Source organism: Lampetra planeri, chromosome 19, assembly GCF_965212315.1.
Source record: "Lampetra planeri chromosome 19, kcLamPlan1.2.h2, whole genome shotgun sequence".
In the NCBI taxonomy this organism is placed as follows: Eukaryota; Metazoa; Chordata; class Hyperoartia; order Petromyzontiformes; family Petromyzontidae; genus Lampetra; species Lampetra planeri.
The window spans coordinates 12,718,928-12,742,428 of NC_136125.1; the positions used below are offsets into that span (position 1 = coordinate 12,718,928).

Here is a 23,501-nt window from a genome sequence, read left to right on the forward strand (position 1 = left end):
GACAACGCACCAAGTATCTTGGGGGAGGGGATGGCAATAACGAGCCGCCGAGTGCCACCTAACTCGACTATCTGAGTCGCCAAAATGTGCCGCCCTCTTGATTGATGCAAAACGCCCCTGTGTGTTGACTTGCGTGGGTGAAAAGCCGCAGCGGCCATGGGCGCACGTTTGTTGCTTCACCTTAACTTTCGCTTTTTATTGCCATATGATTAAGTAAGAGAATCCGGGAAATAACAGGACAATCGCTGGGATCGAGAAAAATGGGCTGGAGGTCACACGGGAATTAAGCAACAACAGAGCCTCGCACATTCCCTGGGGCTCAGATTTTTGTCTTTGTTGTGGTAAAACAAACCCTCGTAATCTCAATTCATCCTACGATAATAAACAATTGACTGAACAAAGTACCAAAAACAAGACCGCAAAGGTTTTTGTGGCATCAGCCATCACCCAATATATCACTTAAAGCCCATTTCAATCTTTCCCGGTAAAATATTTTAAATACAACCCATAAACAATGCCCTGGAGAACTCTTTTGGGAACATTTATAATGGTACACGGCTACAAGTGAAGGACATTTCTAAATCTCTGTTGCAGCCAAGAAAAAGGTCTTCACAACAAGGTTAAAGTTGCCAGCGTAGCACAAAGCTTTGGTCAAACATAGAGACGACGAGACTGTAGTTCAAGTAGCTACACATCACAAGCCACCACCACCCTTATTCAGTCTGCCCCACTTGACCCACTGCTGTGGCTCTGCAAGCTGTGACGTTAGGCGTGTGAATTTGGCTTGGCAGTCACCGGTCTTGTGTGTTGTTCTTATCCACGCTCATAACCATGAGAACTGGTCTTGGCTGATTTGTGCCGGCCTCCTCTGAGGACTGGCATAAAACCAGGATCAACCCCAAAGATTAATTCATTTGACAGGGCGTTTGCAAACACAAAATCAATCGTTAGATTGCCAACGAACGCATTAAAAAATCATTTCAATTCTTTCCAACCTGCAGATAAGTTGTAGAAATAATTGGCTTATATTTATACCATTTTCTGTTCAGGTTTGAAATGTTAAAACTCAGATAAATACATTTTGTCGCAGTGCCTCTGTACTTTTAAAAATTAAATAATAAACATAACACAACTTTTCTGAAGGTTATTATAAGTGGTTATTGCATTTTAATTGAAGTCTCGCTCAAGTGGAAGATAACGGAGGTAACTATAACAATTTGCCAGCCAAAGAAAACACTGTTTCTTAAAAACATTAAAATATGTATTATTCATCACAATTAACGCTTTAAGGAATTGTGAAACAATACAAATGAATCCATGGAAATCCCGATGTAATACAATGAATTCACCGTAAAAAATAAATAAAGAAATTTAATATATAGTGTGTTAGAAAGTCAGTGTAGTCTGTGTTTGGATTGAATATTAGAAACAGATGATGACCTCCTCCTGTCTGAGTTGTCAATTAAATGTATCTCTTCTCATTACTCAAGAACAAAAAACAAATAATTGATGCATCACATGACGAGCGCCCTGCAAATTAAAAAGCAGCACCCATAGCAACTAACAACTGGCAAAATCTTCCTCTACAAGGTTTTATAGAACACCCGATAAGTCAATTCACGATCAGAACGTCTGCTCTGCTTCAGCGAGCGTGGAGGGGGTATTCATCCCAGCCATGACAGAAACGAGTAAATAGGTCGCTATATTGCCAAAGTATTGATCGCATTTTGTTCACAGCCATAGTATTTACACAACATCCATTGTAAAACAAATTACATAAATAAAGTGCTTGTGGAGTTCTTACTCTGAACCATCCCGTCCCTTCAACGCCCAGTCTCTACCGACCCTCTCTGTGCCCGGCTCTCGTTCCCTTTCCCTTCTTGCTCCCCTTCACTGGAACAAATCCCACTGCAGCTCACACAACAATCACCTTCACTAACCTGCTTCCGCTCCTCCCTTTATAACCACATCTCTTCTCCCTTGCTATCCTACTGCTGCTACTTCTGGCCCCCCAGTTTGGACCATCACTACCCCGATCACCGCCCTATCACTATCACTACCCCATCCACTATCACTACCCCATCCACTATCACTACCCCATCCACTATCACTACCCCTATTACTACCCCAACCCCCATCACTATCACCACCCCTATACACTACCACTACCCCTATCACTACCACTACCCCTATCACTACCCCTATCACTACCCCTATCACTACCCCAACCCCCGTCACTACACCTACCCCACCCTTCCTTAACCAATTCCACTTATGCTCCTTCCTGTCACCATAGCTAAACGACCACTTTGAATAACCCCACTCTGTGTTTGAACCACTTATCAAATGCACTATGTAATAATTGTTGTAAAGTGCCTTGGACTAAGGCGCTATCTAAATCTAAATAAGATAAGATAATGGGCCTGTACCAGTGGTAGAAATTCCACTTGCCTATGACGGAAGTCAGTCGGCTCAAGATAATAACCTGGGCCGTGATCATTTGCGACCACCGCGATTCAACGCATTGTTGCAATTCAGGGTTGTGATTTGATTTGAGAATGTATTTGATCTCTGAATGTAGTGGGCCTATAGTAGTTGGAGTGGTCACGTGGACCCACTGCGCACAACATACACAAATGACAAAAAAACCCACATTAATTATTACACGTTACGTGACGTACGCATCGTGAGCTTATTAATCGCAATTAATTCATGAATGGATGCATTCCTCTAGCCCCTTTGTTAATCCATTGCTAGACGAATGCCTCCACACGTTGCTTTAGTAATCGGGGTTGTTTGACCATACTTCACCACAATGGGGGGCCTAGGGCGGGTTCAGATAACACGCAGTACGGATGTTAGCTGTGTCTGGGAATAAACCCGGGTCGTCTGGTTAATAGCTCTGTGCACAAATAATCACCGAGCTGCCACTTCACCCCTATTTTTAGTAACGTTACATTAATTACATTGAGCTCTGCTTTCCATTGTGCCGAAGCAATTAATCATTGCACGTGTCTGTACAGTTTTGTTATAATTTATACGACTTTGGTTCTTAACCCATTGTTATAATGCACTGTTGCTTAGAATTAACCAGCAGTTCAATAGGATAGATGTGTATCTCACTAGAGGTTAGTAAAGATAATTTCATCACTGTTGCTCAACAGAAATCAGAGAGTAAACAATGAAGGTGTCAGCTCAAGCACAAATTACTCTGTCAAAACAATATCGCATATACTATGGGAACCTCATTTGCCAGTAAAAATATGATAATTGGTTCTTTACCCTTCTATCTGGCAACAAAACTGACACCTTTTTACAAGGAGTCATGTTTGCATAGACCGCAATACCTGCAGTCATAATACAAACAAAAGAACATAACTCTGATAATGTGCACTGTCCTTGAAGTTGATTGGTCCACACCCGAGACAGCTTTTATTAGAGCCTAGTCTCACATGGGTTGGACCAGATGACGCCAAAAGGCGCCTTTTGGCGTCATCTTGTAAAAAGGCGTCAGTTTTGTTGCCAGATAGAAGGGTAAAAAACCAATTATCATATCGCATATAATTTGGTTCAACTCTTAATTTGGCTAAATTCCAGCTCTCAGAATGTTATGCGATAAACATCCCTCTCGCATGTGGAGGGCAGGTGGGAAAGTGAAGCCCTCGACTCTGTGGGTCAAAGGTCACTTAAAGGGATCTCAGAAGTAGCTCTGTGACATCTGCTTCCGTGGATCATTCCCTAACACGAAGGTTTCCCACTGCTTTGTGAGAGATCTGAGCGGATGCTTCTTTCCGTGACATTATGCCGACAGTACAATGGGGATAAAACTGGTGAAAGATCATGACACATAAATCTAACCGCTAAATGTGGTTGTGAGAATGCCAGGTCACGTGCTGAGTACATTATTTTGGCCACGTCGGGTGGTTGGAGGGTTCTACAACACAAAAGTTGGCCAGAACATTACGTGGCCTCACACAACAAAATAAATCGTGAATTGACACACACACACATATAAAACAACAACAACAACACAAATGTCACACGGTACCGTGAGGAAGTCGTACGTCCCGACGGGACACGGGTTCCTGGTGGAGATGACGCCGTCCTTGGGGTCGATGAAGAACTTGCCGGCCTCGTTCCCCCCGTCGATGGAGTACGAGAGTTCGGCGTTGGCGCCGTGGTCGGCGTCGCGGGCGTACACGCGGCAGACGGCCTCGCGCGCCACCGAGCGCTCACGCGCCAACGCCTTCACCTGCACGCGCTTCTCCACGAACTGCGGGGCGTTGTCGTTCTCGTCGGAGACGCGCACCACCACGCGCGCCGTCGTCTGCAGCGGGGGCTCGCCACCGTCCACGATGGACACCTGGGCGGCGAGCGGGCACACGCACCGCACGCACGCACACACACACGGGCACACGCACATACACACACACACGGGCACATGCATGCACACACGGGCACAAGCACACACACACGCACGGGCACACGCATGCACACACACACGCACGCACACACACGCACGCACACACACACACACACGCACACACACACGCACGGGCACACGCACGGGCACACGTACGCACACACACACACGGGCACACACACACGCACGGGCACACGCACGGGCACACGTACGCACACACACACACGGGCACAAGCACACACACACACGCACGGGCACACGCACGCACACACACACGCACGGGCACACGCACGCACGCACACACACACGCACACACACACGCACGGGCACACGCACGCACACACGCACGGGCACACGCACGGGCACACACACGGGCACAAGCACACACACATGCACGGGCACACGCACGCACACACACGCACACACACACGGGCACACGCACACACGCACATACGGGCACACACGCACATACGGGCACACGCACACACGGAAACATGTACGCACGTGAGCGCTGGGGCGGAGGGTGCATGAAAAAGGCACGCGGCTCTCCCGTACGGACAGCGAACAGAAAACGTCGACGTGCTTCCCCCCCCTCCCCACGCTTGTTTGTATGTACGTATGTTTGTATGTACGTATGTTTGTATGTACGTATGTTTGTATGTACGTATGTTTGTATGTACGTATGTTTGTATGTACGTATGTTTGTATGTACGTATGTTTGTATGTACGTATGTTGAACTTCTTTGGCACCACGGTACATAGCCGACCGTGACAATTGGAGGTGCGGTTCACCCACACAGCCTCACTGAGCCTCAACTCTTTCTCAGGAGGGGAGCCTGCCAAGTTGTCGCAGCAGCCGTGTGGGGTGCATGTTGCTTTGGCTCATCTCATTTGAGTCGTTTGTAAATATTGGGATGTTTGACCAATATAATGTTTTCATTAATTAAATGCATCAATTAGTAACCATCATCGTCCTAGTAATTTGACAAGATGAATCCACCGCTGGATGAAGGCCTCCCCAAGCCGTCACCAATATCTCACGGTACAGGGATGATATAACGATCCACATTGTGCCTGCACGTGACAATATTTAATGGCTCCATCTCTACATTGGGTGCGACTCTCAGGCCCCGTTCCCACCTTTGGTTGCCATTCCGGCATCATTCTCAACCACTGTCCATCCACCGTTTGAAATACGTGTGTTAATTTCCACGTGTTGTGCTACTCATTTGTGTATTCAATGTGTCAGACAAGCTCCGCGTTCGGGTGTTTGGCCCATTCCATTTTATAGTTGTTCCCTGCCACATTGCATGAGGTTAAAATGATGAATTCATGGTAATAAAATATTCCTTTATCCAGGAAAGCATCACTGATTCTCAAGGCCCTTTGTGAGCAGAAGCCTGCATTCAGATATTTAGCTAATTTCTTTGCATACATTCTGTACGTATTCAACTATAGCCTGTACCTCCAGATAATGGCCATCTCAGTCCTACACTTGGGTGTTTCAACTCTTTGATGTGTTCTTCGGGTTATACTGCATGTGCGTTGCGTGTTGTAGAGCCACTGACAGCACGTGGAGCGAAACGTCGGACATGGTGTCGAACAACAGCAAGTGGCGCGGTCCCAAAAATAATGGGGGAGCCCTGCAGCACAGCCGCTAAAACCTGCGCAGCGAAACTCGGTGGCGGTCCGGACACTCGCACACGCACCACAATGTCTACGCAATGCACCAGCGCAATCTGTTCAGTTAGTTTCACCCACATAGCCCAACTTGTCCATGCACTAGTGAATTTGGGGGTTCTTTGACCATACTTCACAACACTATACAACTCTTGGAATTGTTTACAAGTGGCTAAACATGATGAAATATTGAAATAAAAACATTAACCTCCCCACCCCCCCCCCCCAAAAAAAAAAACCACACGAAATACAAAGGACAATGGCATCTGCAGACAGCCCTGATGGTTGGACAGGCTAAGGAGGTCTCGGCACTCCGTGCTGCGATATATGATCCAGTGGCACCTCTTGCGCTCAGGGATTCGAACTCCCCCGAGGCTGGGAACGTGAGCCACCTCCGGCTCCTGCCCAGTGATGTTCCTCAGCACTGTGGGCGCTCGTGCCGAGTTCTCATTCTCAGGCAGCGCAGGGACAGCACCACGCACTTGTCGGTGAAAATCCAACATTAAAGCCACGCACGCACGTGTGTGCAGCATTCTTCGTGAAAACAATACCGAGCCAAGCCGTAGATAATTAATGCCAATTATTTTACAGATGTTACCTGGAAAGAGAATGTAGCAGGACGTTTGCTCAGAATTGTAAAAGTGCTTTCCTTTAAAACACTTTTTTTTAGTTTCAGCTGTGTAAATCCTGAAACCAAATATCTGGCATATCAAAATGAGTGGCACTACAAAGATAATATTTGTTCGACTATGTTTTAATTCATTTTGGAATGTATGCACATCTGCAGGCTGTGCAGAATGATTGCTGGAAGCTGAACGAGCCGACATGCATGCACGCACGCCTACAAACCACAAACATAGAACACATTATAGGCGCACATTTACCCGGTGAAACCTTTATAATACCGTCTCTATGTACATAGCATTAAAGGGAAGAGGGGCATGCTGACATGCAAACAATTTAACTGCAGTGCTAACAGCAGCTCAGTTTACTTCACTGCATTGTGAGATCACACGGGCATTTTAAAAAATTGGGTAGCGCCGCCGTAAAGGGCAAATATCATCAGGTTACCGAACAAAGCGCTCAAGTAGCACATTTCAAAGCGTTGTTAACGATCTTCGTGCGGTAACTTGACCATACAAGCAAACGCACTTCATCAAAGTAGTATTAAATAGTCTAGAGCCTGTCTAAGGCAATGACGACCTACGTTTTAACACAAAGGATGACTGCGTTTGATTCATGTTGCCAGCCCAACAATTCTGTTGGTTCAAACATTAAAAATTGCGTGTTACCCATAATAAAGAGCTTGGCCACAGCAGCCTATTGTTTGTAATCTCGCAAGTGACACTATTCAACTACAGCAAGGAAATCATCGTCATCATCATCAGTGTGAAATGTTAACATCGTGCTCGTATTGAGTAGGCTACAATAAGATGAGGTGAGAGATGAGGGCACGGGGTGGTCAGTCATGTGAGGCAAGTTCAGACTGATGATGATGATGATGACACCAGTTTCATTTTCAGGCCCGTGCTGTGTACGCCCTGTGGTGCGTAGGGGTAGCTGCCACTGGGGGTCTTCTTAAGTTAGTCTACCGCACGGCAATGGAATAGAGTAGTTGAGATACGATGTATGGCTCCTTAAGATTCTGAGGAATTCAAGCTGTAGTTGAATTGTCTCACTCGTCCAATAGAAAACAACTGATGTGTTCTAACTGGCCACCAGGAGTGTTCACGATTCACAATATTGGCTGCTAAAACCAACGGGTGAAGTGAAGAGTGTTCATATGTCCAGCCACCCTACATATACTTAACCTTAATGTGTTTGTTAATATCATGTCGGGAGAAGCAGATGGTGCCGCAGCATCTTTCCGGCTCCGGCCACGGCACCGCTTGTTCACAACGGACGCGTGTGCGCCACTGATTTCTTTTGGAGCCCGGCACAGAGGGAAAGGTCTGCTTCTGGACAGTGCCTCAACAACTTAAAGACTACACCGCTATGCGTCAACGTCTGCTTTGTTGAAGTCCAGAAGCCCCGAAACCCTGGCGCCTCTACCGAGTTTGCATTCCCTCCATTCCTTTCCCTTTACAGTGGAGCGTGGTCCCTCATTGTCACCGCTGCATGAACACATTGTTCACACAACCCCCGGGGCCTTCACGTTCCGTTATAAATACAAGGCAGCGGGGGGGGGGGCAATGCTTACAAAAGCTTTGCATGTCTCTAAATTACTGATGCAGTAAATGTAAGCGACAACATCTAAAGCACGAGTAATGATTATATTTCTCGAGCTGTTGAGAGACCATTCCAATTTGATGGACATTTTTAACGACTGTAAAAGTTCTATGCATTGTTTAATAATTCACATGTCCAAATTTCCATGAGACGTAATATATATTTATCTGCATGCGGTTGTCTGTACCTCTTTAAGCCAAAAATGCACATCACCTAAAAACAGTGTTGATAATGTATCACTCATTAATGAATCCACTACTGAAGGCTGAGGTGGGGAACAGGTTGAGAATGTTGTCACCAGTGCCGGGTTGGGGAAAGTGAGTGGCGGTATCATTCGCCACCGGTGTGGAGCCACGGCTGGGAATCCAACTCAGGTGGTCGGAATCCAAGAGCAGTGCGGTCACCGCAGCACCACATCTCCTCGCACTCAACGCGAGGTAAAACAACGCGAGGTACAACAACGCGAGGTACAACAACGCGAGGTACAACAACGCGACACAACTTGAGAGCACAAATGAACCGTTGTCAGTTTATTAAACTTTTATAGGAAAGATGAGGGCCAATTAATTGGGAAAAGCAGTAGAATTTACGATATTTTTGTTAATGGTTCTCAATATCATAATCGAGAATAATGCTTATGAAGGCCTTAAAATGTAATGATAGACAACGGAAGTATTGCGAATATAACCAAATGCATTCACCGATGCCGCTTATTGAGATTACTGATTAATAAACCTAATCATATCGTGCAACACAGGCATCTTGAAGCTTTTCACGAGTCGAAAATGGACTGAATTAAAATATAAACTAAGCAGGCTCCAATAGACAAGAATCAAAGCGATTTAAAAACAATCTTTACACGATCATTCTCCACAGAATAAATTAGTCAACCGGTGGTCACGGCTGTGGGTTAGAGGTTCCGTCCATGGGAGTAAATTGTAAAACTGCTGTGCCGTGGAATAATTTCACTTAATCTCAAGATTCAAGGCATATTTGGCAACAAATAATTTGCCCAAAGACAAAAAAATAATGGAATCGTGTCATACCAAATGTGTGTTGCATGAATGAATCAAGTTCACAATGCAGACACATCTGCTAGGTGAGGAAGCAGGCAGGTTTTTTGACAAAGATAATGAAGCACAGCACAGAGCTGTTCATTAAACTGTTTGTCTGTACAGTAAAGAGCAGGCCTGCCTGAGAATGTGTGCTCTTCCGAGTTCACGTGTGTGAACAGAGACACACAAAGAGCTCATTAGCACATCCCTGAATTGGAAACAGATATTGTTTGCCTGGCACACAAGTGCATTAAACCGCTGTGAGCGTGTGATAAGGTGTCTCATAGGCCTTTCAACAGATGGCATTATTATTTATTGCCCTAGAATGCAGACTGCAAATGAGTGAAAAAGAGAAAATAAACGTAGGAAAATACATTAGAAAACCAAAATTAGGAATTCAATAGGCGAATCACTTAAAATAAGACTATGTAGCTGCTTGTGTGAAAATAATGAAAGTCACACGTCACATTTAATTAAATGTATTTGTGTGCAAATTAATTAACCTCTGTGTAAGTCTTCAAAAACACATGTTTATTTTTTTACTAAATGGTAGTCTTCCAATAATTTTTTTACGAGGATTTGACAAAATGAATGGTTGTAAATGAGTTTTTTCAGGGATTGCAATGCAAACAAACACCAAAGGATGTTATTAAATACATTTGTAAAGAGGCGAAGACAGCATTTGTACGAGTACGAGGTGATCAATACCTTTTCGATCCATTTTGAAGGTCAACTTTTATACCTCTTTTCTATCACCACATCGAAGCCCTACCAGGATGAGCTCGATGCGAGCCAATACCAAACCAGGAACCTCTGGCCTCACAAGACAATTTAATCTGGTTTGGGGCCAAGCAGGGCCAGGGGCGGCGTGGTGGCGAGATGTTAACTACCTCGTCTGGAATACAGGTGGTCGTGGGTTTGAACCCGACCCTGACGCCTGCTGTATATTTGGAGTTTGCATGTTCTCCCCGTGGTCGTGTAGATTTTTCTCCGGGTCCTCTGGTTTTTCCCTCCACATTTAAAAGCACATCACGCGTTTAAATCAACATCACGCATCATAAGTCACTTCGTCGAGCTATCATTTGTGGCCAGGTCGCTTCTGAATAAGAGTTATACAGTTCAGTGGGCTTTACCTGGTAAAATAAAAATAGTTAAGTTGATAATTTGTTTGCATATGCATCATCTAGATGTACGTTAACCTATTACGCAAACATAAATCTGGAACTACAAGAAAAACATGATCCTATCATGAACATCGTGTAATATTGCAGCTACGACAGTGAGCTTGGGAGAATATTTTAAAAGCAATGCCATTTTTACCATGAACCATTCATGATACTATACTTAGCTTGCCCCGTAATATGAACTTGTTTTTGTATTCATAATCCATAACACCTTATTGGAGAGTCAACTTATTCTGCAGTGTACACACGTGGCGATTTAATTATGAAGGATGTATTACCATTCTAAGCATTAGGTAAACACTACAACTCCGGCAATAAAAACTTTAAACACTACATCGAGAATTAGAAAATGACTCTACGTTGTTCCGGAGAAAATCTTCTCCAAGACTCTGTGTAACACCGTGACACGTAGCTGAGGTAGACACGAACTTACACTAAGGTCCACTGCCCGAATACGCAATACTATTTCACCCACAAACAAATCAATAGTTACGGATTGGTGGTCAGCTGCACTGATGTACATGAAGTTGGTGGGTCAAAGTGATATTTAATGACAACAATAGATACGTGAGAAGTACCCATTATGCCCGCTGTGAACACAATGGCACGATGATCTGATATTATGATACAACTAAATCACCAACAGCTTTGAAAAAAAAACACTTAGAGCGAGGTTATGTTCTGCACATACTGCAGATGCTACCGCATTTGGCAGGCCCCGTATTGTTCAAGGGCCATGTAATATACTGTGTTTATCTGGGAAAGGCTCACTGTGTCTCAGCCTCTATTTAACCTGAAAGAACTGTGTTCACATTAACCCTGTCCCAGCGCAAGACATTCAACTTCACGTGGTTTAACCGATTTTACAGGGATGCTGTGTCACAATGGCGAACAATCTGGACTTGCAATCCACAGGTTGCCATTTCGATCTCCTGGTGTGGAAAATTCAAACAGTGGTGCAAAGTTTCTAAACTCCTCCAAGCCTCTTGCCACCCGAGTACAAAAATAGGTTGCATCCTTGTCAATCGATTGACAGGGTCACGTGCAGTGGCGCAAAGTGGGGATGCTTCCACTTCTCTCCAAGATAATAGCGTGGAAGAAGAGGCCAAATACCCTCCAAAGGGAATCTCTACACCGCCAGTAGGGTGAGCGAGTAAACGGAGATTAAAAAAAAACTATCCCTATTGTTTCAAACATTGTGCCGGGCTCATTGAACCAGCAATGAGGATCGCAAGTCCGGTTTGCCAACAATTACAACCGACGCAGCAGACTTCGTTGCTCATGAAAACCACAGAGCGACAAAAAACTAAGCACGAAGAAAAGTAAAAATGTTTCTGCAACACTTGTTTCTTTTGCGTTAACTAGACTCCGATAGTCGTGCGATATTACGGCGATTTCCCTCTGTGAGCAGCCACGCGGAGATGGGAAAGTTGCAGGCTACCCCGAGCGGTACGAGCTCCCTCGAAATTCAACTGCAACCATTCACGCCTTCACCCCCGGTGCATGCCATTGATGGATGTAATCCGGCAGGAATTCACGCGCGTCCGACGTAATCCGGCATGAATTTAAATCTCCTGTCGTGCGGCAATGCGTACGGCGCCTCGGACAGCCACGCAGCGCGCTCTTGCAACATTTGTTTACAAAACTTAATGACGATCACATGCAATGCGCCGTATAAGAAACACATTTCTCTCTCTCTCCCGAGGACCCATGTGCGCGCCTTGTCTTCACGTTCTATGGTGTGTAACACACGAACACGCGTGCACATGCGTGCACACACGTGCACACGCGTGCACACGCGTGGACACACGTGTGGACACACGCACGCTCGACTGACTCGCCGTGACTCCAGGGACAAGCGCTGTGTGTGTTGAATTTGGCACAAAGGCTGGCAGAGTCTTGGCTCAGAGAACAGCAGCGTCTAACCTGCTCTGGCAGCAGTTGTATGAACGGGATCTGCAACACAGTAGAATGTTTGCCTTGGACTGCCTAAAAAAAGCCTTGTGCCGTCATGGTCTGACGGAATTATTCTCAAGAGCTCGTCAATGTAGCCTGCACAGCTGTGCTTAATAGATTTAACATGAATTATACAGAAAACTTTAAATAATTCAATTTACTTTATTGTCATGGTCCCAACTGGCATGGTCACTGGAAGACAATGTGAACGACCTTTCTGCTGCCTCTGTCGACACAGAGGTGCTTACGCAAACTACTATTGTTAAAACGAAACTTTCATCAATTCATAGTCTCCAACACCTCACTCAACACAATGGCCATGCTCGAGACAGGGAAGGTGCAAACACTTTCAATGCAGTTGAGCTTCCAAACTTTTGACAATTAGCTAAACAAACAATAGTACATTCCTACACAGGATGCTTACAGCTAAGCTGCACTGATATCAATAACCAGCGAAACATCTGCGGCACAATAGAAAGGTTTTCTATTGTGTCGCTATGATTTTCCTTGCTATATCTATGGCACCTTTTTGCCAGTATCAAAATGATGAAGCAATAAGAATAGGTTTTACCCTGTCTGACTGTCTCTGGTGGAGGCCAATCCGTTTCAAAGACAATGGACATATAACACGATGTAACACGATTTTTGTTCCTGGGTACTAAGTGTTATTTTCTAATTGCTTATGCCTCAAAAGTATATAAAAATGGCTATTATTCCCCACAAACTTTGCTTTTGTGACCAGGACTTTATGTGAAGGAATGACACAAATGCACACCACGTTTTCTCATTGAAAATAGGTAAATTACACATTGTAATCAGCCCACGTGTGTTTGCATGGTTTGCCACAAGTCCGTGTGGTTAATGCAGACCTGATGCCTTACAAAAGGTCTCGACGGTATTTGGTGTTTGAACATCTTAAAACCTCCTGTTTTATTGCCAGAAAGGGTAAAAAAGATGATTATTGTTGCATTATTTTCCTTGCAAATTAGCAAGTGGCCTGTGTGTTAGTCAAATGGTTCATATTTGCTGACCAGTTGTGAGCCCACATCATCAAGGGGTGGTTGGAATGAAGCAGCCAGTGTTCTCAATAAACCACTGCTTCCATATACTCTCCCTAAATGGGCTCACTTGCAGTCCAATGAAATAGCGGATGGCTCCTTGTTATCCTCCTCATTAAGGAGACAGCCTAGTGTGTGTGTGTACAAGTGTGTGTGTGTACAAGTGTGTGTGTGTACAAGTGTGTGTGTGTACACGTGTGTGTGTGTACACGTGTGTGTGTGTACAAGTGTGTGTGTGTACAAGTGTGTGGGGAGCGGTAGTGTAGCGGTTAGCGCGCTGCGCTATGAACCTGGCGACCCGGGTTCGATTCCCGCTCACGGCCAACACCAGTGACGATTATCTGAACCAGTCCTGGGCCTCCCCTAGGTCGACTCAGCCTCGAATGAGTACCTGGTGTGATGTGTAAACATCGCTGCTAGGGAGACAAAGGCGGCCGGGCTGGGTGTTGGCCACCTACCGCCTCGTGTGCCGTGCCGGCCTTTATAGGTGCTCGCTAACAGCACTTGCCCCTACAGTCTGCCAAGGCATACGGGGGATCCTTATCTTTGTGTACAAGTGTGAGCTGCACGAGTGTAGCGGTTGGCGCACTGCGCTTTGAGCCTGACGATCCGGGTTCGATTACCACTCATGGACACCATCAGTGACGATTGTCTGAACCGGTCCTGGACCTCCCCGAGGTCGACTCAGCCTCAAATGAGTACCTTGGTGCAGTGTGTAAACATCACCACGAGAGATACAAAGGCGGCCGAGCGTGGTGATGGCAACCCACCACCTCGTGGTCCGTGCCGGCCTTCATAGACGCTCGCTAACGGCACTTGCCCCAACAGTCTGTTAAGGCTATATGGAGGATGCTTGTCTTACAGAAGATTACATGTATTATATACAGCACACACATTCCTTTTTTGTTTTAACAACTGCAGCATCTAAAAGCAAAAAGGAAGTGATGACAAGGCGCAGTGGTATCAATGGCATTGACCTTGGTTGCCCTGTTGACCTTGACTTTTAAATAAATCTAAGTAATGTCATCCACATTCCGGGCTGGTGCTGGCAGTTCACCCATTGAAAGAGATTTACGATTGCATGTGGTTCTATGTAATGTGGACCGTTCTGTATATATGAACAACAACGTTCGGATCTTGAACGTGCCATGAAAGATGACCGTTGCAATTTTTGGCAATAATATTTCATTCGCATATGTGGCGCAAACTTTGACCGCTCAACATTTGCAAACACATCTACGAGCTACCAACAATAATATTTGGTTAAATCACACACCTGTGAGCTTGATAAGCCTGGTATAAATTACATAAGTGAATCTTGTAATTTCAACGCGTATATATGGATGCGGTATTTAGTATTAAAAATACATAAATAATGACAAGTAATATGAACAAAATAACAGCAAACTGCCATATGCCATAATTTACCCTCTTGCAATGTTCAATGGCTGATTTAATGCATATTTCTGAAATTAAAAACGTCCCCTGGTTGGCTGAAACATTTCATTTCTTTTTAACCACATTCAAGCAATGGGAATGTTTTCCATTCACGTAATGGCTGCAAATAATCGAATTAAGAGAACACTGTGACCACACACACACACACCTGTAATTATTGCATATCTGAAAAATTGCTTTTAACACTGGGTAAAAAAAAATGGAAATGTACGTCATAATTTTCATGCAATGGATTATTGGAGTTGTGCACGTGCATTTGCTGAGTAATCATGGTGTGCAGTGTTTCACGGACGCTTTCTTTCCAGAGTCGAGGCTGCCCCGTTTTGTATCAGTGATGAAAAAAGGCAAGAGTCCAGTTGGCTTGTTCCAGCTCATTGAATTTGTTACAACCTTTAAGAGGTCATTAACATTTTAACAAAAATAATTTTCAGAGTTCCGCTATTACCGTGCAGTTGCATCTCTTGATTCTGTACGCATGTACTGTACAATCTACCACTGTCATGGGTTTTTATTCTATAATTTGACATTCAAAGTCATTTAATGTGTTTTCTTTGTCAATTTAACATGACTTTTTATCCATATTTGATGAATAATTAATATTATCAGCTAATGACGTAATTTCTTGTTCTATCAAATATAATTGAAAGCCTTTTTCCGTACCATTCCTGGATGAATGTCAACTCATGCTGTGACAATCATGTTTGACCAATTTACCACAATGGTTCAGTGCGGTTTGGTAAAGGGGAATAGTCCTGGGACTGTTCAGACATCACTGGCCACCGATGTTAGCGATGGCCAGGAAACGCACCGAGGTTGCTCAATCCACAGCACAGTGCCGCTAACCACCGTGCCAATGATTAGAATGTGGAAATAAATATTTGACCAATGTCATTATTTTATATAATTCCAAATGTACCCCTGTGCAGTGTAGCATAATTATACCTCTGTCATGCCAGTCTATATACTCCACACATACAAAAAAAACATTGTAACATAGTCTGCGCCTAGATCAGTCAGCAACATAGTCTGCGCCTAGATCAGTCAGCAAAATAGTCTGCGCCTAGATCAGTCAGCAAAATAGTCTGTGCCTAGATCAGTCAGCAAAATAGTCTGCGCCTAGATCAGTCAGCAATTGCCATTGCTGAACTGATCACTAACAGCTGAGTGGTTTCCGTGAAATGGAACTGGGGTGGCAGTGAGGGCCTCAGAGGCATCTGCTGAATCCAAGCACTGCCTGGCATAGAGACACATTTCCCTTACCAAGAGCTCTGTCCAAGGCATGCCACTCAAGAGTGCATTAGGTCAACCACTATATCTGTTTGGAAACAAAAATAATCCCTCGACAGTATTGGCAAGATGACAATTCGACACAATTTGGCTCCATAAGGATATACATTATGAAAGTTTACCTCACTTTTATTTCAAGGTAATATAAGGGCAAGTAAAACTCGTTTTTAGATACAGAGTTCAATACCAAAATCACACTAATTGAGTGCTAATGCCATTTGTTTTTTCAGGAAAGCCTCACTGAGTGTTAAGACTCTTTTTCAAATATTGGGATGTTTGGCCCATTACATTTTCAGTATCAGTGGAAGGAAATGGAATACCCAAATAAAATCCTTCCATGTGAGTGGCTAACACTCAACGGCTCCACAGAAAGAAGTCCCCAAAGCCATCCGCTGCGCTGCCATCTTGGACATTTCAGAGCCCAGTGTGTTTGGGCATTTGATATTTGTGATCCACCAAATCCTGCCTCCAAAGCACTGGACTGCAGTGTGGCACAATGCCCTGCTTAATTGTATTCATATTAACGTTGTCATTACTGCAGGTGCCGTGCACTGCATGCACAGTGGCAATGTGAAGAATGACCGTGCACAGCGTGAGAGAGACAGACTGCACGGGAAAAAAAAACTCATGCGTCTCTTACCTCTAGATTGTGCTCGGACTGAGTTTCTCGGTCCAACTTTCTGGCAGTCGTGTTGATGACACCTGAAATGAGTAATCACGAAGAAAATCTCGATTAAACATTGGTCACACATGAAGCGTATTTCTTTAAGAACTCAATCGCATTCATTCTACTCCAACGTTAATTCAACAGCGCTTTCAGTTTCCCTCACGCTGGAAGCTATTCATGTGATTTATTTGCTCTGAAACTAATTTTGCCCCCGGAAGTAAATGAGAATGTTTTTTTCAAGTTAGAACATCTTCTGAACGTAAATAATCAGACACGGCAGCAGCATTTGCTTCAAAACAACTAGAGGCTAAGTTTCTAATTCATATTCTAATGTTCTGCTTCGGGTTCCGTTTCTCCAAATTTCTACTTTCACCATTAAAACCCGGCTAATTAAACTCAGAGACCTCTCTCAATATAACACACCAGGCTAACGAGCCTCCGGGGAGGCATTTTGCAGCAACAGAGGAAAGAACACGAAGTGTCATATGCTTGCAAGGCTGCTGCAGCTATTCTTGAATTGTAAAACTAACACGAGTGGCCTTCCGTAATTAAATGTTGCGATTTTTTTTTCCGGTTGATGTTTCAACTTGTATTAATAGTAACAGTGATTATTTTTAGCTGCTTGTCAAGTCATTGCTGGATTAAAACCTCCTCACACCGTATAAGTCGAAATAGGGGTTGTTTGACAATATTTCACCACGCTGGTCAGTGCGGGTTTGCAGGAGGGGGGGCAGAATCAGATCAGATATCACTCACCGCTTTTCTTAGTCATTGTCAAGAATTGAATTAAGTCACCGGGTTCATCGCGCAGCGTGCGACCATCATCGCGCACTGTGCCACCGATGGTCCCATGTGATTATATTACTATAATGAGCCAAGAATGTGTGTGTGTCCCGCGCGTGACGTCACTCCACATGAGGCCCACCCCCTTCATTAATATTCATGAGTGGGTGGATTTTTACACTAACGCACAAAACTAACGCACAAGGCCGCGCACTCCACGTGCCGCACCCCTCCCCTCATTAACAATCATGAGTGGGTGACGTCACTCCCAATCCCGCAACCCTCCCCAATAACCATTAGCGGGTGATGTCACTCCAAATGGGGCACCCCCCCCCCTCATTAATAATCATGAGCGGAACAATTTTTCTATTGAATTTTTCAGATTTACTGCAATATACACCCGTCCTTGGACGGGCAAAAAAGCTGGTTTTATATTTTAAAAATAAAATTTAAGTGGAAAACAACGACAGTTAAATGAAAAACGATTATACGTGTTTTTTCTAAGTCAACTCATATTTTTGGTTCCCTTTTTATCGAAACTCACTTTTGTCATATAAAAAAGTGCATGACACACATTTCTTATTTTATTCTTTTCATGTTGAAAGTGTAACACTTGCAGTAGAATCATGTATACGTTGTTGTTTTTTTTCTTCTTCACCGGATCGAGTGAAGAAGCAAATAAATGTTACACACACACAGCCGTGAATTGTTAAGGGCATGTCTGCAATGGTGCATTCCATTGATCTCGTAGCGCGAGTGGATCTTTGGGTGGCTAAGTGTCGGCAGAAGAGTGACTAATTGGTTATTGCACCAAACAACATCTCAATGTTTCTCCTCATATGTGGTGGGCTGTCGACAAGTAGCCCTGTTTCATTCAATATGAAATAAATAATGTTCATAATGATGCACTACTGTGTTTATCCAGAAAGGCCTCAATTAGTCTGATTTCGTTTTCAGGAGGTTCTTGCATTGGAATGTTTTGCTTAATCCCATTAATAAGTGTTTGATTAATTAAAAGGAAATTGGCAAAAACATCCTTAAGCAGGACTCTGCTAAAAGCAACATTGAGACTCGTGAGGCTGAGACCCAGTGAAGCTTTTCATGATAAATTACAATTATTATTAATCCAGGTGAAGGTATTTACAGATAACAAAATAAATAAGCAGCTTTTTATATTCTGCAGAATAACGCGAATGAGTATTTTGCGTTACATTTACAGATGTAGAACACAAAGATTGGAGATTTAGTTACAAGCCATACAATAATAATATTAATTTCAACTATTTAGCATCTAGTCACTAAAATCCTAACTGCAGAACGAACTGATTCCTCTCAACAAAACAACAACTAAAATCATGAAAGACAGCATTTAGGATATTTGCAATTGACACTATGAATATACACACGATAACAATGGTGTGTTTAAGTTTAGTTAAACGTGGGAGCACTTGCTTGTACACTACTTCTCTGAGAATAAACAAGGTGATATGTTTTCTTATTGCACCAACATTTTAAGCCACTTAATTTTTAAGGAGTCATTTCACTATTGCGTGGTCTCAAAACGTTGGCCACTCATTGCACACACATTGACTGTCACACAAGCATGGCAGGGGTACAGCGGTGGTGCAATGGCTAGCACAAAGCTCTCTAAACCCACTCACCTAAGTTCAATTCCCAGCCAGAGATAATTAAAATTACAATTACAGCAGTGACTGACCCCAAGTGTGGTGGTTGAGTGATATCCGACCATGTCCTGAGAGCCCCCTTGAACCCACACTGACCGGCACGGTGAGGTATGCTCAACCAATCCACCATGACTGACACAGGGTGTGAGGATACTTCTTCCAGCCATAGATTGACAAAGAGCCTTAGATTAAAATGCAACTATTCTGCAAACAATGTGCCTATGTATGTATGTATGTTGAACTTCTTTCGCACCGTATATAGGCAACTGTGCTAATCAGGAGGTACGGGGGAAGGACAACAGACTAAACACAAAAAGCAGCTCTAAAGAAAGGAATCTAAATTAAAAAGTGCATAACTCCAGTAGCTTCCTAATATTGAAGCAATACGAATTACGATCATACATTCGTAAATACGGCCATACACACTGTCTCACGATATATAAATACAGATTTTGTGCGAATAAAAATACCGATGTTTTTAATGACCTCACAGTTGCACCATACGCAAGCATAGCAGCATGAGATTGCGTCGTAATTGCGTTTCATGGTTGCCCAATGGAAGGCAATCTCTGCCATCTGGGGGTTGTCTTCTTCTTCACGCTCAGGGACAGCACATGATGTATACGTCCCAAATGCGCACCATGCACGAGGTCATTAGTGCAGCGCACGCCTCCTTCTCCTCCTCGGCGGCTGCTGCTGCTGCGCTACGCACGGGAAGTGAGTCCCTTTGTTTCATTACTGCCCCAGTTAAAGCATTTCGAGTTCCAAGAATAATCATCCAGGTAACTGTGTCTTTTCCTCTTCTGTCACTCCAGCGCGTTCCCATGCACGCAGGCATGGCGGCTGCTATTTATGAACAGTTCTCTTTTGCACCAGTGGTATTGTTTATATCATTGTTTATATGGTTGCTTTAATGAGATGTTTTGGCCTCATTATTAGCAACAATGAAATAAGCTTTACTGATCTATAATGAGATGCACATCTATCTTATTCAACTGCCAGTTCATCCCAACAAAATAACACCGAACACTGGGGTAAGAGCCAGAGGTGTGGACTCGAGTCATGTGACTTGGACTCGAGTCAGACTCGAGTCATGAATTTGATGACTTGCGACTCGACTTGGACTTGCATAACAATGACTTTGTCCCACCTATGAGATGTGGACTCGAGTCATGTGACTTGGACTCGAGTCAGACTCGAGTCATGAATTTGATGACTTGCGACTCGACTTGGACTTGCATAACAATGACTTTGTCCCACCTCTGGTAAGAGCTAAAATTGTCTAAAAAAAAAGCCAACACGCAATGATTACTTCCATAGGCACAATGAAAAGCAAATGTGAATGCAAATAACGTAATGCATCAAATAATAGGGGTGGACCGTGCAGTACAGTAGCACACTGTGCCCTGAACCCATTTTACCTGGGTTTGATTCCAATCGTGGCTAAGAGTGCTGGCGAGTGATATATAATTTGTGTGGCTAAGAATGGATAAATAGGCCACCACGACTGACACTTCATGGGAAGGCATTCCTCCAGCAAGGCATAGCATTATTGATTATCTAACGGCATGATGGGAGTGGTAGTGCGAGCGGTTAGCACAGTAAGCTATGACACTGACCTCAGTTTAATTTATCTTAACATTTTAATGTAACATTTCCTCCTATATTTACCTTCATTTAAACACAGGTGATGGGCACATGGTTTTTACATCAGTCGAAAATTGCATTTAATAGAGACCAGCCAATTGACTGCTGACATCCGTATTTAGTCCCATCTTACACTTGACCTCGCTTTGGCGAGATCCAAAGCACCGTAGATCACACAGGGCAGGAATAAGTGACTGCGATATTTGTCATTAACTAAATGCCAGCGCACTGGAGGTGTTCGCCGTAGAGCTTATGCCTCTAAAGGAGTCGGAATGATTAAATGCTGTATAGCGGTGTCTGACTGCAAAGTAATTAAATTACTTTTCATGTCGCGTGAACACATTTACATTTTCCTGAGATAATTACAAAGTGTTTAGAGTATGTGAGTTAATTAGAAGTAGAATAGGTCAAAATAAAACAGTCTATAACCATTTACTCAGTAAAGTGTTTTTAATGGCAGTTTAATGCACACTTATGTTGGCGCTTCCCCCCCATCCCACCCCCTAACAGGAATAATATGCAGAAGACATTCATTAGTCACTCGCCATTCAAATCATTACGATGCTCATAAACATCATTGACATGTAACTATGATTCCAAACTACTTAACATTACAATCAAGCTAAACTCCAAAAACTCCCTACAAAAAACATTCTGCTACATTTAATTACATTACCATGAACAAAGAATTGAGGTATTAAGAAATACTCTTTGGTTCTTTCGGTAAAGTCACGTAGGTATAAAATAAAATAAATCACGACGTTTCGGGCGCAACACAAGCATCCGTCATCAGGTGGGACAATCGCAGCAGGGAAACTGCTGAAGCAGTTTCAGCAGGTTGCTGAAGCAGTTTCCCTGCTGAAGCAGTTTCCCAGGTGGAACAAGCTGCTGTGATTGCATCACCTGATGACGGTCACTTGTGTTGCGATCGAAACGTCGTTATTTATGATTTTCTACCCACATGACTTTACCGAAAGAACCAAAGAGTTATGGGTGGGGTAAAGTGTGGGTAAGCCCACCTCTTCCAAGACATCAGGCCAGTGTGGCAGAGGAAGCCAAACACCCTCCAGCTCTCTAGAGCTGCCCTCTCGCGAAGGCCCTTCAACCACCAGCATCAGTGACGAGAGCTGGCAATCGCAAGGCTGCTGCTCACCTTTACCTTTAATATACAAGCGGCGAGCAGTTTGTTTATTCGCTTTGCTGTTGTTAATGGAAATGAGCTTTGAGGAAAGCCAATCACTTTAAAAATACAGTGAGAACGTTTTGGCTATAAACAGTGGCATTTCACAGCACGAGGATGATGGTATGAAGGAGGCAGAACTCGAATGAAAATAAATTATAATGCAGAATGCCTTCAGTTAGCTGCCACTCAAAAGGGATGAGGTAAACACAAATGATGAGTGATGGTGGTAGAAATGTATATATTATGCAGATATATGATGCGTTATATTTAGGATGCACCGTGAGAACCAGGAATTAAAATATATTTTAAACCTTGCAATTTCAGCTTGCAAGAGCTTTTCATGCACATCTACCCTCCTTCAACTACTTTATAAACAGATTCAAATTAAAATATGATGCTTCAATGCACTTTAATTTTAAATATGACAACTGCAGGAACAACGGTTCTTCTTCAAGAGTTTTATATATTTCTGTATTTTTTTACGTGAGTTATGGAATTACAATGATCGAATACACATTTGTAATTTAACAAGGGTATAGGCACTTTAAAATACTGCCACAACACTTGATCTGCACTTTCTTATATATATGGAAATTGCATTTAGTTTTGTAAGATGCATATTTCCCTGCCTCTGCCAACGCTGAAAAGCCCTTTAAAATATAACAAACTACAAAAGGGACCACAATTTAATCAACACAATGATAATCGCATTGCTCAGCCAGCAAGTCGAGAAATGAACGACCTTTTAAAACGAAATAAAAAACCGAAATCTTCTTGCGAAAGGAGAAATTTTTGTTTCTTGCACACAACTGATCGCGAACAGGGTTGCACACAGGCGTCCAACAACAACAACACTAATAATAATATTTAGCGGCGGTGTCTGAAACTATCGCAAAGCCACGCGGAGCTCTGCGTGGTGTCGGGACCTCTGCAGGCGCTCTCAGCCGCTCCGCGTGCCGAAGCGACACCACTCCTCCTCCTCGCTGCTCAACACAGCCCCGAGGGCAAATACCTTCTCCCCTTGACAACAGGAATAAGGAGTGCCTGTCAGGACCCAAGTGTACATTCACGTACATATACAGCCAGCGCGCGCGCGTGTGTGTGTTGCGTGTGTACGCTTTGTGGGTGTGGGCAACAGGTTTTAGGAAGAGCCGCTAATAAAAAAGCCACAACCAGTTAAAGTTGGGCTTTCTGAAGCCCTGTCTT

The 23,501-nt window shown here is 43.8% G+C and overlaps 1 protein-coding gene across 5 annotated transcripts in view; it reads right to left on the reverse strand.

Moving 5' to 3' along the window:
- The window catches only part of LOC144724151 (protocadherin Fat 1-like), a 227,325-nt gene that overhangs the window by 68,553 nt on the left and 135,271 nt on the right, over nucleotides 1-23,501 (reverse strand). For all 5 annotated transcript variants that reach the window (XM_078603071.1, XM_078603067.1, XM_078603070.1 and 2 more), the window contains exons 5-6: nucleotides 16,971-17,032; nucleotides 4,049-4,363 (exon numbers count right to left, since the gene is read on the reverse strand). In XM_078603071.1, the coding sequence (XP_078459197.1) occupies nucleotides 4,049-4,363; nucleotides 16,971-17,032 (377 nt within the window). The remainder of the gene's footprint in view (nucleotides 1-4,048; nucleotides 4,364-16,970; nucleotides 17,033-23,501) is intronic.